The following is a 14,783-nucleotide window of genomic DNA, read 5'->3' as shown; positions in this document are numbered from 1 at the left end:
CTTGCAACTGATTTATTCATTGCTCGAAGGCTTGAATATATGCCTGACACATGTGCGCACTAACACCATAGAAGGCCAGCAGCATCAAGTTAATCAATGTCATTGCCTAAGAGCAATAAACTGGAATTCGCTTGGTAACAATGATTCAGAAAGAATTTTCAGAAATGCTGTACCAACTAGCCCGATAACAAGTTCTCTTACAAAACAAAGGCCGATTCTGCGTGGATGACACTCCTAAATAACCCCTTCAATTCATAGCCAACTTATTAGAATCTTCATTAATTATAAATTTCTTAGCAGTCGATGTACACGTTACATTGCTGTATTTGAATGTATAAAGTTAATTCTTACAACGCTCTGAGAAAAACAATCGGTGTAGTCTGATCTGGATGTGCGATGCTGAAAAGACAGTGACGCTGATGGGCACCGACGTAGTCCTGGCTGTCACTATTCTGCGTATTTGGGCAAGACTTTCTTTCTTTCTTCCTCTATTTCTTCCAATTTCTCTTTCCTCACTGCCCCATGCATGTCTTCGTCAGTGACTGCTTATTCCTGTATTTCTTGTTTTTTTTTTTACTTCTCGGTCTTTTGGCTTTATTACCATCCTCTCTCACTCATTCTGTGCCTTGCTTCCTATTTATTGTATCTATTTATCTCAGTACTTCTCTTTTCCACCCTTTCTTTCTCCATTTGTTTTCCGTTCAGGTACTTCTTCGTTCTCATTATTTATATGGTGTACTTTACTCTTTCCCCTCCTCAGGCCCCTCACATCTGTCCTCCTTACACTCATTTCCCATTTCCAGCAGCTTGGTGTACGAACTATCAAGGCTATGCAATTCTCCGCTAACATGCCTTGTTGAAGTTCAGAAAGCACAGCATTTGATAACTGAGTGGTTGTCGAGGGTGGAATCCTTGACATCAACCGAGGTATTTAAAATGGCTGTCTGCTCAATAGGCCTCACTCTGTCCGTTGTTAAAAATGCCGTGTGATAGTTTTTATTTCTTATTTAATAACAGTTCTCAGGCCTCGGAAGAGGCATGAGATGAGGTGGGCATACTGTATAATACAATCCCTTAAATACGCATATTAGCATCTTACAGAGTAAAAAAAAAAGTAAAATGAACTAATAATGCAGCTGTCAGAAGAAAAATAACAGCGAGAAAGGTTCGTTACATTAGAGAAAACGTTTCGCAGGAGTAAATACAAATTGCAGTTATAGTACACAATATAACACAGGCACAATACAATTGCGTCAATATACATTATGTAAATAAAACAAGAGCTTGTGACAATGATATTAAAAGACAAACGTATTCAGAATAGAAAGCAACATTGCATAAGCTTATCACAAGTCGGCAAGAAAACACACACACACACACACACACACACACACACACACACACACACACACACACACACACACACACACACACACATATATATATATATATATATATATATATATATATATATATATATATATATATATATATATATATATATATATATATATATATATATATATATATATATATATATATATATATATATATATATATATATATCTGCCTAGGACTTTCAACTTTCCTGACTGTTTTGACAATGGGATCTATACCAAACTTTGTATGGCATAACATGGCTGTATGACGAGCATGAGTGACTAGTCATAACATGAAAATCGTGACATGTATGTCATGAATGTTATAACATAAGTGACAGACCTTCACGTGGAAATCACGACATGCATGTCATGTAAGAACATTAGATTCCGCGCATGATGCGCTCGCAGCCATTTCGCTAGCGTCACATATACGAAATTCGGTATTACGTGACGGGAATAGACGACGAAGTTAAATGACACGTTTAAACATGATAATCATGAATACCTGTCATGTGAAACGACGAGCACAGATTCCAGGTACAAACATGAAAACATGATAATCGTGACATGGAAGTCATGTTCGGCATAATTTACGTCCGCCTCGTAACGTTGTGCTGATTTTAATGTGACATTTCAACCTTTCTCATTCGTGCTTCGCACATCATCGATTCCCACTGTACGGGAGATCTGCCAATTTTTATTAACGTTAGAATTAGAAATGTTAACAAAGACGCAGAAAAACAAACAAAAGTACAGTAACAGGGCGACGATAAGCTCTCAAGCGTTACTAAGAGAACAAACACTCTGGCCTTCGAAACTCGTTGGCAGCAAGACCTATACACGCATCATGTCGGTAAACGAATCTGCTTAACTCACGAGGGGACTCGATCGCTGGATTCCGTGCCGAACGGTTGTGCCCCCGCGATCTCCGATGACAGCGCTGCTCTGGCCGACTGGGCTCCCACCTACGCCATCTCTTGACGCCGACAAGAGCTCTCGCCAAGTGGTGCCCCGTCCTCGGACTCCTGCGACCGTGTCCATCATTCCTATCTTCTCCTTACTTCCGTATGTGGCTGTTCCTGAGCCTCGCTCTCTCCTTCGTCCATCTATTTAGCTTTTAATCCTATCCTTTTAATCTCTCCTTTCCCCCAATCCCTTGTGAGCTACTGTTGAGGTGTCGCACTCTGGTGCAGAAAGTTACGGGGCTCACTTTTCTCTTCTTTTCTCTTTAAGAACCTCATAAACAACTCATGAAACAGCGTGGCAAAGGAGTTAAATAACAAGCACTTTTGACACATTGCTAAATACGCAAAGAGGGTGTGGCTCAATGCTTCGCAATCACTGCAAAGTGCTTAGCCATAATTGTTCATCTTCATCAGTCACATGCAGCCTCAACCTCTTACAGAAGGGCAGTGGGTCGATTGCTTAGCAGAAGAATGAGAAATAATGGCTTAGGGGGGGGGGGGGCTGCCTTTTTAAAATAAAAAAAATATATAAGGCGAGGTTGGTGCCAATGCGTGGCGCCGGCTACTCCTATTCTCTTGCACAAACGTCGACATTGCATATTTCGTAGCAAGCACAAGGTTATACATTTGTACATAGAACAACGCGTACGCAATGAGTCCACGTTTTTCAATACCGAGTGTACACACCACACAGAAATGTGCCCACAAGACACAGAGTTTATAAAAACACAAGTAATCCCGCCAATTTAAGTGTTCAGACAAAACATGAGAGAACTCTGTTTGTCCGTTATAGTTCAATAAAATGTCTAAGGGGATCTTGTCTCTTAAGTACTGAACTGTTTTCAAAAAAGTTTTTCCAAAGATATTGTAGTGAAACACGAAAATATTGTTTTGAAACATACCGGTTAACAATGACTATACTACATTTTTCCCTTTAGTACATTTAAGATATGTCTGATTGCTCCAGAAAGTGAACCACTGCACGTGCTACAGTTGCTTGTATATTTCCTTTCGGCCATAGACCCAAGAATTTCGCAATTGATGGAGGGCACTTATCTTTAAAGAATTTAGTTTCATGTAAAAGTTTCTGTCGAGGTACATCATAATTTTTACAATGTAGAAGAATGTGCTACACATATTCTTGAGCTTCTCCTCGTGAGCAGATATGACTGCTAGCTTTTCTTATACTGCCCAAATATGATTTCGGACGCTTTCGATACCTTGCAGAAGCTAAAAATTTCAGACACGTTCATAATTCGCATCAGGTGGTATTTGTAATCCTCGGTGAATTTTAGGGGGATTCAGGACTTGTTTGCCGCCTATATGGCGAATTATATTTAAAGAGACGCACCGACTTTTTTGTATATCATTATACCATCGTAAAATGTCATGCGACATAGAAGTGAGTTAACAGGTCTCATAAAAAAAGAGAGTCAACACGAGGTGATTCTCTCCGAGAAAAGTTCTGTGCACTTTTGCAAGAATTACCAACATGTCCAAGCATGTGGTCTTTAAAGTACTAACTCTGTTTGTCCGTTATATTTTTCAGAACTGTAAAAAGCAGGAAGAATATGCTCTCCTATTACCGATACTGAAGAAGCAGAAGACAAGCGGATACTTTTATCATTGAAACAAATAAATATTATAAAATATTGACAAGAACAGCCAATAAAGTCAACAACAACAGTTATTACGTCGTGCCACTGCTTTTTTTACGTTTTGCAATTCAAGGAACTGTTTTTTAACACATGGACAAAAATCTGAAAAGATTACAGCTTTTTTTATCAAGTTTCAGGAAGGTACTAGATTGTCATCCATGGTAACGAAATAAATGATGTATAGTTGCTGAAATTTTTGTGTTGGCCACACATGCTGTCCACACTAGGCTGAACGCAACCATTGCGCGGCAAGATGTTATTTCATAACTACCGAATAACGTAGGTCTACACCTTCGAGAAAAAAAATTTACAGCTTTAGCCCAAAAATTAGAGCTGTGGTTTTAGCTTGTAGGCTTTCAAAAACTTCGAGATTAAGATGATGAAATAGCTAAAAATGTTAGAGATTGAATATATAAAAATAAATTTGATTGATGATTGATATGTCAGGTTTACCGTCGTAATGAAGGGCTTCGGGAATTTGACAAGACACCGTAATGGAGGGCTTCGGAAATTTCGACCACCTGGGGTTCTTTAACGTGCATCCAAATTTGAGCACACGAGCCTACAGCATTTTCGTCTCTGTAAAATAAAATAAACAAAAAGTGCCAAAATATCCATGTTTTGCCAACAGTGATAATTAAAAATCTTTTGGTGCGACTCAATGGTGACTTGGTAGCTATGTATCGAGGACAACGCCTTGTATATCTAATCTCCACGATGGCGCGTTATCACAAAAAAGAGTGACAAAGTTGATATTTGGCAAGTTTGTTTTGCACGGAGTTGGCCATATCATAAAAAGTTACCGCTTGTGACCAATAAGTCTGCTTGAATGCACAGAACCACCTATAAGAAAACAGCACGCAAAATGCTATGTGGAAATATTGGTTAGAAGCAGAGCAATCATTGTTCGCGTAACACTGGGTGCAAAAAAAAAAACACGTTTTGAGAAAAGTTGCTTTGAAGAATCGAAAAGAATGTCCATTTAACAAAGAAACATTGAATACGCCTGAAATTTACCAGGTTTATAACTTGGAACTTCTTTTGAAGTGGTATACAAGCTTTTTTTGAGCGAGACAAAAGAAGTATTTTTTTCCTAGCTTGTTTTGTGTCTTTAGGTGACATACCATCCCCGTGCTTGGTAGTGTGTCCAGGGTAGGCTTATTCAATGGCTAACTTGCGTTTACTCTTCTTTTTCATCCTGTACTTCACAATATTTCATAATATATCATAACTTCCTCCTTAAGAAGCAAGAACTAAATTCAAGAACTCGGAATTACATAGATCACAACACCGGCTGCTCAACGGAAATGCACGCAATTTGGGTAGTGAAGTGCTCCTACCACATAGTGAAAACTTTAAAATAAACTGAGAACGTATGTCCCGCAAGCTTTAAAACGTACTTAGATAACTCGGCATTACGTTATATGGACATGAAAAATATGACGAAATGGTGGGTATTCTGAAAACGGGAACATTCAGTTTCGGTTTCGGATGCATCCATAAGAGATGAAAGAAGTGCTGGTAACTCTTGAGCAACTGAATATACCTACATATTTATTTTCTCAAAGTGTTCCTGAATAAATGAGGAACACGGAAACGTGAAATCTCCCGAAAATGTGTTATGAAAAATGCGGTTCTGAAGGTGGTGACCTTCATAAAGTTCCGTAAGTTCTTAATAATGGCAGCACTTTTATGCTGTTCAATGAAAAAAAAAAAGCCTTCTCTGATGACGACCAACTATATTATTTCCCTTGAACAGTGACGTATCGGGGCCGGGAATAATAAAAGTGGCAATAACCAAACTTCGCTGCCGGGTTACCTCCCTCTACTTTTACCTGCATAGAGCAAGTCAAGCGCTGTCTCCTCTGTGTCTCTTCTGTAAGGAGGAGGAAACAATTGGTCATTACTTTCTATGTTTTCGCTGGTACACGTCATTGAGGAGGAGATTCATAGCACAGCGTCTTCGAAACTTGGGTCTGGAAATATCCGAATCAGTTTTTTTTTTCTTTTGGCACCTCTACTCTGGGCTACCATCATAGGCATGTTTACTACGCCATAGAGGAATTTATTCAGTCAGACTAAACGAATATTCAGCCGTAGTCTTAATCCTTTGAAACATTGTAATACTAATGTTCATGATAATAATATATATAAAATAATAATTAATCATAAAAAATCACCTAACAATCGGCCAATCCCCTACACTAGGTAAGAGCCATGAGTAGAGGCGAAGAAGAAAGAGGTAACCGTGTTTTTGGCGCTGTCTGTTGAAATTAAGATTTGCTAGAAAGTCATCACTTTTTTTATTGCCCTCAAACGTGAAAGAGAAAGTTTGTAGTCACCACAAATTCTAGTTGCCACAAATTTTGCACATATTATATTGCAGACGGTGTCAATCTGTGAGACTTCGTCAGATTTCCCCCCAATTCACGCCACCACTACCGCAAAAACAATTGGCCTATATTGATTTGGATGTTGACAATTAAGCTTCAAAATGACAGTGCGCTTGGAGGAAGGCGCGACTTTTTTAGGACCCTAAAAACCTCGAAGAGTTGTTTTCCACGAGAACCTTCTTACACTTTTTGCATAAAAAGGAAATATTTCGAAAAAAAATTATAGGAAACATTAAAGAATATGCAGCTATAAAATGGACATGGTAAACTTTGGGAGAGGTCTTCGTGTGCTTCGTGTGCAGTGGGGATCAGTGATTGCGTTAGTGATATTTCATTTTTTTTGTGTGTGCTCTGCATGTCATTGGAGGCCAACTTGTATGCGCCGTTGTGCATTAGAGAAGAGGACAAGCACGTCAAAACACAATAGGTTGCGTTATAATTGACTGACCAAGCCAGACATTCTGGTGTTATGTCAGATAAAGGTTATGTGTAGGGTGATCCCAACGTAACATCAGAAGGCGGTACATTAAGATTGCTCCTAAAGAGGTTAATATCTACGGTGCAACAACGTGGTTAAATAAATTAAGCCGTTTAAATTAACATTGATGAACAAAAGTTTTTAAGTGGTTCACTGCCTAGAAGGTCATTGGGCAAACTGCTACCGAATGTAATCCTTGATTATCAGAAATCAGCTGCGTGCACCTATGACTTTGATCGCGAGTCAAAAGAGCTAGTCATCTGCAGAAATACGGGCGTATATTACGCCATGACAATAGCGACAAAATTTATATAAACATTAGTGGCGGAATTTCACTGTCATGGTCATGATTTGAAGCTGTTATCCTAAAAGGTGAAGGTGGTGAAGCACAACTACCGAACATTTGCCGATTGTTGTTTCGTGACAGGACAGCTTCAAGCCACGTGAAGCCGAAAGGAACGCAAAGTACGAAGACTAGGTAAATCCATGTTCGACCCATAATTACCATGCGCACTGAAGCGCCATGCATTGCAGCTTCAATAAACGCTAGCACCAGAGGTCCCTTTAGTGTATATTTAGGAAACTCTACGAGGCCAGAGAAAGAGATGCTTCGCATCCAAAAATGGCGGGAACACCTTTGGTCAGACGCCACCGCATGGCAGGAGACGCAGAAGGGTCCCCTCAAGCGCCGCTGTTTATAAGAAAAGGGAATATCTGAGAGCGTCATACCCTGCATTGTCGACCCTTGCAGCACAGTGCTCAAACACGAAGACGTAACAACTGTGACGGTTGTTAGTTTACGCTTGTCCAGTGTATACCTGCGCGTTCTCGTTGAGCGTCCTTCTTTGTCCTTCAGCGGTGTGCTGAAACTATTAAACTGCTTATTAATATAGTGATAGCAATTAGATGGACACTCTCGGCTGGATTTTGTGAACGGCGTCGGCGTCAGCATCGCCGTCACTCCCCGTATATGTATACGTATCTATACAGGGTGTCCCACATAACTGAAGCCAAGAATTTGAAAATGAAAGACGGTTCAGCGGCGAATCGTAACAAATGGGTACTACTCGCACTAACCTGTAGGTACTCAGGCTATCTTTGTTTTCCTCCATAATAATAATTATTATTTATTACCAGTTTAATTATGGGCTGGAAACCCAAAATATGAACACTGAGATGTAGAGCACTTTCAGAAACCACCAGCGAAATTGGTTTAAGTACAATACGTCTATAGCACAGTTATTTTTGCACGTTGTGAAGAAAGCTTATAGCAGCACTGTAGCAGCTAGTGCTCTCGCGGTCCGTCACACGGCTTCTTTTCACGTTTCGCGGGCTTTCTTTACAACGTGAAAAATATAACAGCGCGAGACGTATCCTACAGGAAACAATTTAGTCGGTGGTTTCTGAAAGTGCTCTACATCTCAGTGTTCATATTTTGGGTTTCCAGCCCATAAATTAAAAATGGTAATTAGAAAATAATAATTATTAGTATGGGGAGAAATACAAATAGCATGAGTACCTACAGGCTAGTGCGGGTAGTATGCGCTTGGTTCGATTCGCCTCCTAAGTGCCTTTCACTTTCGAATTCTTGGCTCAATTTATGTGGGGAACCCTGTATATAGGAAAACGCAAGAAAGATAAATAATCGAGAAAATGATTTCGGTGCGTGGATTTGAGGGTCGGAGCTCTGAACTGTAAGTGCGAGGCGTTAGGCACTGGGCCACGAAGGACCACCTCCTTCAAAGATCGAACGGCTAGCTATTTATATCTGCTACTTACCACTGGTGATGGGCGTTTCGGGGGGCGCGCTGGTGTTTGCAGCATTACCAGCAAGATGACGCATTGAGCACGCGTCGTCCACATCGTCACGACGCGGCGGCGCGCGCTCTCATAATCAACAAGTACTTAGTCCCGCGGAAAAGGGGCAGGGTGTATACTCACGCGTGCGCTTGCTTATCTCACGGTGAGGACAATCCTGTGCCTTTCTGACTTTGAGCGTTCACCGGAACAATTCTGTTGTAGATACCGGGCGCACAAAGGTCAATGCAACGATTGCACGGTCCTCTTTTGCGAAAAAAAGCACGCTTTTCAGACACAGGGAAGTAACAACTGAGACGCTTATTCGCATTCATCTGTACCTGAGAGTACGTTTTGATCTGCTTGCCGTTCTGCATGTGACCTTCCAATTTGTTGCTATCGCTATCATTGCTTTGCATTTGCGGCAAAGCAGGGTCATTTATAGTTTGTGTGACGCTCCAATTTCTTGCTATCGCATTCATTTGTTCACCCGGACTTGTGGCGAATCTGTGACTTTTTATAAGAACAATAATCGTCGACGCATCGCGGTTTAGACAGATCGTCACCAACTGGCCTGTATACTCAATACCGACAATTTAATAGGCGCAGTACTAGTAGGAACCGTAGTGCCATTGAGGCGCTGCGCTCTGCGTCGGCCACATCTGCGCAAACGGCCACCGATGACGACAATGCGTACGCCATTGTTACTTTTGAGCATGAAAGAAGCACTATAACGTTTGCAGATGCTTCTTCTTGCACGAGCTACATCTACTGGTGCTCTTGCGCAGCGTTTCACTCCATTGAAATCGGCGTTGTCAAGGTGGAAGAAGACGTAATTGAGAGAGAGAATAAAGCAACTGTGGTCGCATTGTGTCTTGTCTTCCTAAATAACAATGCCAGCTGGTCTTTAGGCGTAGGTGCTCGCCGCTAGCTACGGTACAGTGCTGAGAGTCCAATATACATGCATGAACGCTCGGCCAGCTGAATTGTATGGGCTGACGGATATTTTAATGTAGGCCACAATGAACGTTGCCTTGGTTATGCTGGCGCTTGTCACCATCGTTATTATAATGACGGAAATGGAGCTCGCTAATGCAAGTGAGTAAACTTCGAGGGCATTACCAGCTATTTAGAGTTTGCCTGCTATTTCCAAACGTCATGCCAAATTAACTAACCAGTTTTGAGAAGAATAAGCTTTGTGCACCGTAGTGAACACGTTTTTGATGTTGCCTTGAGCTTCGCTATTGTTTGCTTTGGTGACCTAAAGATAAAAAGAGGAGAAAATGACATCACGGGGTTGATGGAGAAATTGTCACTTACAAAACCTCTTGACATTTGTGTAGCTAATGGTCAACAGGCTGCTTTTGTGCGAAAATATAAGAAAATAAGTAGAAAGAAAACTTACGGGGCTGATTTCGGTTTCGGTTAGTACCAATCTTAACAATGAGTATAGCACAAACACACACCATATATATATATATATATATATATATATATATATATATATATATATATATATATATATATATATATATAGAGAGAGAGAGAGAGAGAGAGAGAGAGAGAGAGAGCTGAGCTGGTTAAAAAGACTGTGTGCAACCACGCACACAAGAAGAAAATCAGGACGCAGCAAACGCCTACCAACTGCTGAAAGTGCACACAACATCGGAAAAGAAAGAAGGCGTGAGCACTTACCTGCGCGTGCCCATGCAATATGCGAACCTGTCATTATGGCACACATGGCGCACGTCTTCATGCAAGCTAATCGAGGGTTGGCTCACGCATGCTTTACCACTTTTGTCGATATGTCATGCTTGAATAACCGAACGCGTTTATTATTTAATATGCTGATAAAAAACTGTGCGTTCATCAAAAATTGGCGTGCACTTGTGTTCTCGAGAACGTATATGAAAGATTAGGAGGTCAGCTTCCAATTAGCAATCTCTTGTGTTACAACTATCTTTGGTTAATGCAACGTGCCGTCTTTAACGCAAAAGCGGCCGCAGCTGAAACGGACCTTATAAATACACTTCTCAGGCAATCAGCGAATTTGTTTGTGTGTTTTACGTAACAAATGTCAGGCTGCTTCTTGTTTTTTTACTCGCTTAATCTTTTTTTGCAGTGTAGCACACATCTTGCCTAGCTTGTTGGCAGCCGTAAAAACTAACATTAACACTGTTGCTGGCAAATAGGCCTCCACTATTATTTTATGGACAGCAATGGTTCCTAAGTACGTGGCAAGATCTACTACAATATAGTAGTTTGATTCACGTACAATGCAGGTTTCGTAGCAGAGAAGTAAGACAAGATTTGGCGCATTATGGCTAGTCATCGTAGCAACTCATTTGAATCAAAAACAACGAAACACGGCCCTGTGGAGCATCATGTGTGCGCACCTGGTTTAGTCCGAAGTGACAGAAAAAAAAGAAAACAAAAACAAAAACAAAAAAGTCAAACATCCTCAAGAACGTTTTCAGAGTACAAGGCAGCACCGACCTTTTCTGCTGCACGAAAAATCCATTTCCTTCAACTTATTCTGGAAATGGAATTCCCACATTTGTATATATGCAATAACAGTATAAGTAAAAAAGAACAACTGAGTCTCAGTCGCTGTAATCATTAACACAAAATCAAAAGCGGTATTGCAATAAACCACCTTGATAAACCCGGTAACGCTAAATTAGTGCTCTCTTATTTATGGAATTAAGCAGGGCAGTGTAGAATTGTATTGGTGACTTCTTTGTTGGCCACAATTGACACAACCTATAGTAAATATCTATCCTGGTCTTTTCTTGTAGCAATTTGAGTACGGAGGTTAACGATATACACAGTCTTATTTTGATTAGTGATAGAGAGAGAGAATGGTAGAGAAAGAAAGGTAGGGAAGTCAACCAGTCTAGAAGAACCGCTTTGCTAGCCTACACAAGGGAACGGGATTTGGGAGATCGAAAGAAGGAAAGAAAAAAAAAAGATGAGAAAGACAGAAAGATAGCACATCACATTGCACGTGCACAAGCACCTTATTAGGAAGAGTTAATCAATCTGGCGTGGAAACGTGGCACCGCTATCCCATCCGCTTCTCCAGGTCCGTTTCTTTTTTTCAAAAACCTCAACATTTCCTTGGTCGCCTTCAGCTGCAATGTCCTTTGTCGGCGACATGCTAGAACAGATTCAACAGACACTTGTCTATTGTCAAGTCATAGAGACGCAGAAAGTAGGTAATGGGATCACGATTTCCTTCGTGATGTCATGTAACTTGACGTGCCTGCTCAATTTCGCCGTTTGTTGAACTCACATGATCCTACTGCGTTGAAATGCGGAAATTCTTAGACAAAGAATACTTACTTATGCTTTATTATGTATTTTCAGGGATGAGCGGCAATTCCGCGGCATATCCGCGCACTCAACAGATACAAAAATCAAGTGAGTAAAAACTGATTTATTTGATAAAAGGAGACATTTCTAACCACCGAAAGTAATTACTGGCAACTTCGCATGTAACTATTTCTCCAGCATTGGTGCAACTATTTTAAGCCCTCTTAAATCTATTTATGCTGCATTTTACAAACATTTCTTCTACTTCGTATGGTAATGTGTTTCAGGATAGCAGCAATGCTCTTCCGAATATGTTCTTGCAAGAAAAGCATGCAAATGTTGAGGTTGGCGTGGAGCCTTGTAGCTACGAATGAAAAAAACAAAAAATACCGGTTTTCTTCAAAAGACTGAGAGGTGTAATTTCGTACATGTTTTACTCTTTACTAGTCGTTCATATAAATGCAAGGTATATGCATCCCAACAGGCAAATTAGACAGTCGCAGGAGCATATGATGCTTGAAATTATTCTATTTCTTGCTCGACAACTCCCCGTTACAGTTCTTATGCCAAATGTCCGGCACGAGTACGTCTTGTCTAAACTGATGCATCAGAGAGAAAAAGACTTAAAAAATAAGCAGAAGAAAGCCACAGATGTGATTTTACAGGCACCACTCGCTCACGAAAGATGATCTTGTTGGCCAGGCCGGCAACTGCTAGATTTTGATAGTAAAAAATTGTTTTCACTATTATTTGTTAGCGTGAGCACAAGAAAACTATGCTATTTTCTTGCATGAAATGACGAAATATTTTATATATTTCTCAATATGGTTTGAGCTGAACGTACAGCCTGAATTTTTATTGAAGGTTTCTTAGTTGTGCTGTATCACCGTGTCTAAGTGGTTAAAGGGCCCCCAACCACCCAGAGGTCGAAATTCAGTTGAGGTCGAGAAGTTGTGCGCGAGTGTTCCACGATAACGTACGTGCGAATTTTTCTAAATGGTGCCGTAATAGCGGAGTTGGACGCGTGTGATTTTCGCTACTCTCCGTTGGTATTCTCTCCCAAAGCCGCTTCGCCCTCTCGCCGAGCACTCCTCCCTGTCTCGGACGACAAGCGTCATCACCGACGTGATGCTCGAAACGCTATCTTCTGGTTGCCGCGACTCCCTCCCTCCGTCAACTAAGTCAACTGCGTGCTTGTTGGCGAACCGCTGCTGCCGTTCCGGCCTATGCTTATACAAATTATGCAGGTATGGACCCTGTGTTTCGAGGCAGCAGTGCTTTTGATTGGCAAGTACGCGCACGTGCGCGGGTAACACAACGAGCAACAAGAAGCCGCATGGACAGCTGCATGCAGACCAACCGGAAGTCGTAGTCTCTTGCTCAACCGGTCCCAGCATCAATGTGCTGAGCGTCCGAGATTCAAGCTCCTGGAGTCACGTGGAGGTCTGAAAGGCCAGCAGAGGAGGAGGGATTGCTTCTTGGAATTAGTGGTGAGCCGGAGGCTCGTAGCGCTGGCACGTGTAGAATCATTGATCGCGAGGGTATCCGCCTACGATTCACGTGTTTACTTCGAATGCTGAAAAAAAGCTATCGAAGGTGGTTTAGGGGCCCTTTAACGGTAGCATCCAGTCAACGGAAGATAATATTACAATGACCGAGAGCCAAAAGTACCCCAACTAACTAGTATTATACGGAAGAAGTGCTTTATGTCGCATACGAACTTGGAGTTGATTATACGAACCCTGCAGGTTTGTTATTGGGATGTGCGGAAAATTAAGAAATGCTGGACGTGCGGCGTAAAAGGACTCTAGAACACTCGGGTGCCATTGTCCAGCATGCGACAAGAAGAGGCTTACTCTTCGGATTGCATTAGTGCACCTATAGATGACAAGCAGTCGACAAAAGAGGTCTTGAAATCGTAGTCTTGCACGTCGGCAAAGCGCATTTCAGAGCTTCTTCAGGTGCACCATAGCCCAAATGACTGCTTATTAAGTGAACGATGAATGTTTTGTAGTTGTGTGCCTATGAATGCGGCAAATGAACGTTTTTCATAATGCAATCATCTACGATGTTTACTATAGAGTTAATGTGCCACTGGTTCAGCCGTATTCATATCTCTGGTTTTACTTCACGGTTTCTCACAACCTGCTTCTCTGTGTTGCTAGATGATACTGGTATATGTTGATTTTGCACGTATAGCATATTGTTGGAGATAATTTAGTGAAATAAAACTTCTGTAAATGTTATGGTATACCTAATGAAGCGGAGCCTGAATGGGTGAATATATTAATTTGGTTATTTTTTGTCTGAAGAACTCGCACGTTTATGTATGAGAATTGCAGCGCATGATATTTTAAATGGTAATTGGTAAAAAAAAAATCTGTTCATGTGTATTTTCAGGAGCCAGAAAATTGATGAAGAAGCTTAATCCTAAAAGTAAGTGGGAGGCGTGAAACTAACTCGTTTAAACGATAATTATGGTTCAATGCTTCACAGGTGAAATCTAGACGTAGAGCATTTTTATGTAGCCTTCACTTGTTTACATACTGCCTAAAGGCCTTCAATCCTATTGAACAAGCAAATGAGTAACTGATGAGCAATTTCAAATTTTTAAACAATAAAATAATTGCACACAAATGGCTTCGGTACGATGGATAGCTACAGATAACAAGCTATAGCAAACTGAAGAAGACAAAAATAATGTGAAATGTATGTACGTGTGAGCGCTAGTACAGCAAATAAATATTGAGGAAGGAGGGTTTTTATTGCGTTCACGTAATGAGCTAGAGGGATCC

The 14,783-nt window shown here is 40.9% G+C and overlaps 2 protein-coding genes across 5 annotated transcripts in view; both read left to right on the top strand.

Annotated features, from left to right (window-relative positions):
* The window catches only part of LOC119182924 (uncharacterized), a 30,416-nt gene extending 26,379 nt beyond the window's left edge, over window positions 1-4,037 (top strand). Inside the window, exon 8 of the mRNA XM_075865680.1 lies at window positions 3,897-4,037. The gene's annotated coding sequence lies outside the window, so the exon portion shown is untranslated. The remainder of the gene's footprint in view (window positions 1-3,896) is intronic.
* Window positions 4,038-9,585: 5,548 nt separating this feature from the next.
* The window catches only part of LOC119167870 (uncharacterized), a 28,603-nt gene continuing 23,405 nt past the window's right edge, over window positions 9,586-14,783 (top strand). For all 4 annotated transcript variants that reach the window (XM_075865677.1, XM_075865678.1, XM_075865676.1 and 1 more), the window contains exons 1-3: window positions 9,586-9,771; window positions 12,043-12,096; window positions 14,389-14,424. In XM_075865677.1, the coding sequence (XP_075721792.1) occupies window positions 9,696-9,771; window positions 12,043-12,096; window positions 14,389-14,424 (166 nt within the window). In that variant the 5' untranslated portion in view covers window positions 9,586-9,695. The remainder of the gene's footprint in view (window positions 9,772-12,042; window positions 12,097-14,388; window positions 14,425-14,783) is intronic.

Source organism: Rhipicephalus microplus, chromosome 6 (genome assembly GCF_043290135.1).
Source record: "Rhipicephalus microplus isolate Deutch F79 chromosome 6, USDA_Rmic, whole genome shotgun sequence".
NCBI classification, from domain to species: domain Eukaryota; kingdom Metazoa; phylum Arthropoda; class Arachnida; order Ixodida; family Ixodidae; genus Rhipicephalus; species Rhipicephalus microplus.
The sequence above is the reverse complement of the archived record's forward strand: the minus strand, read 5'-3'. Positions and strand labels throughout refer to the sequence as shown.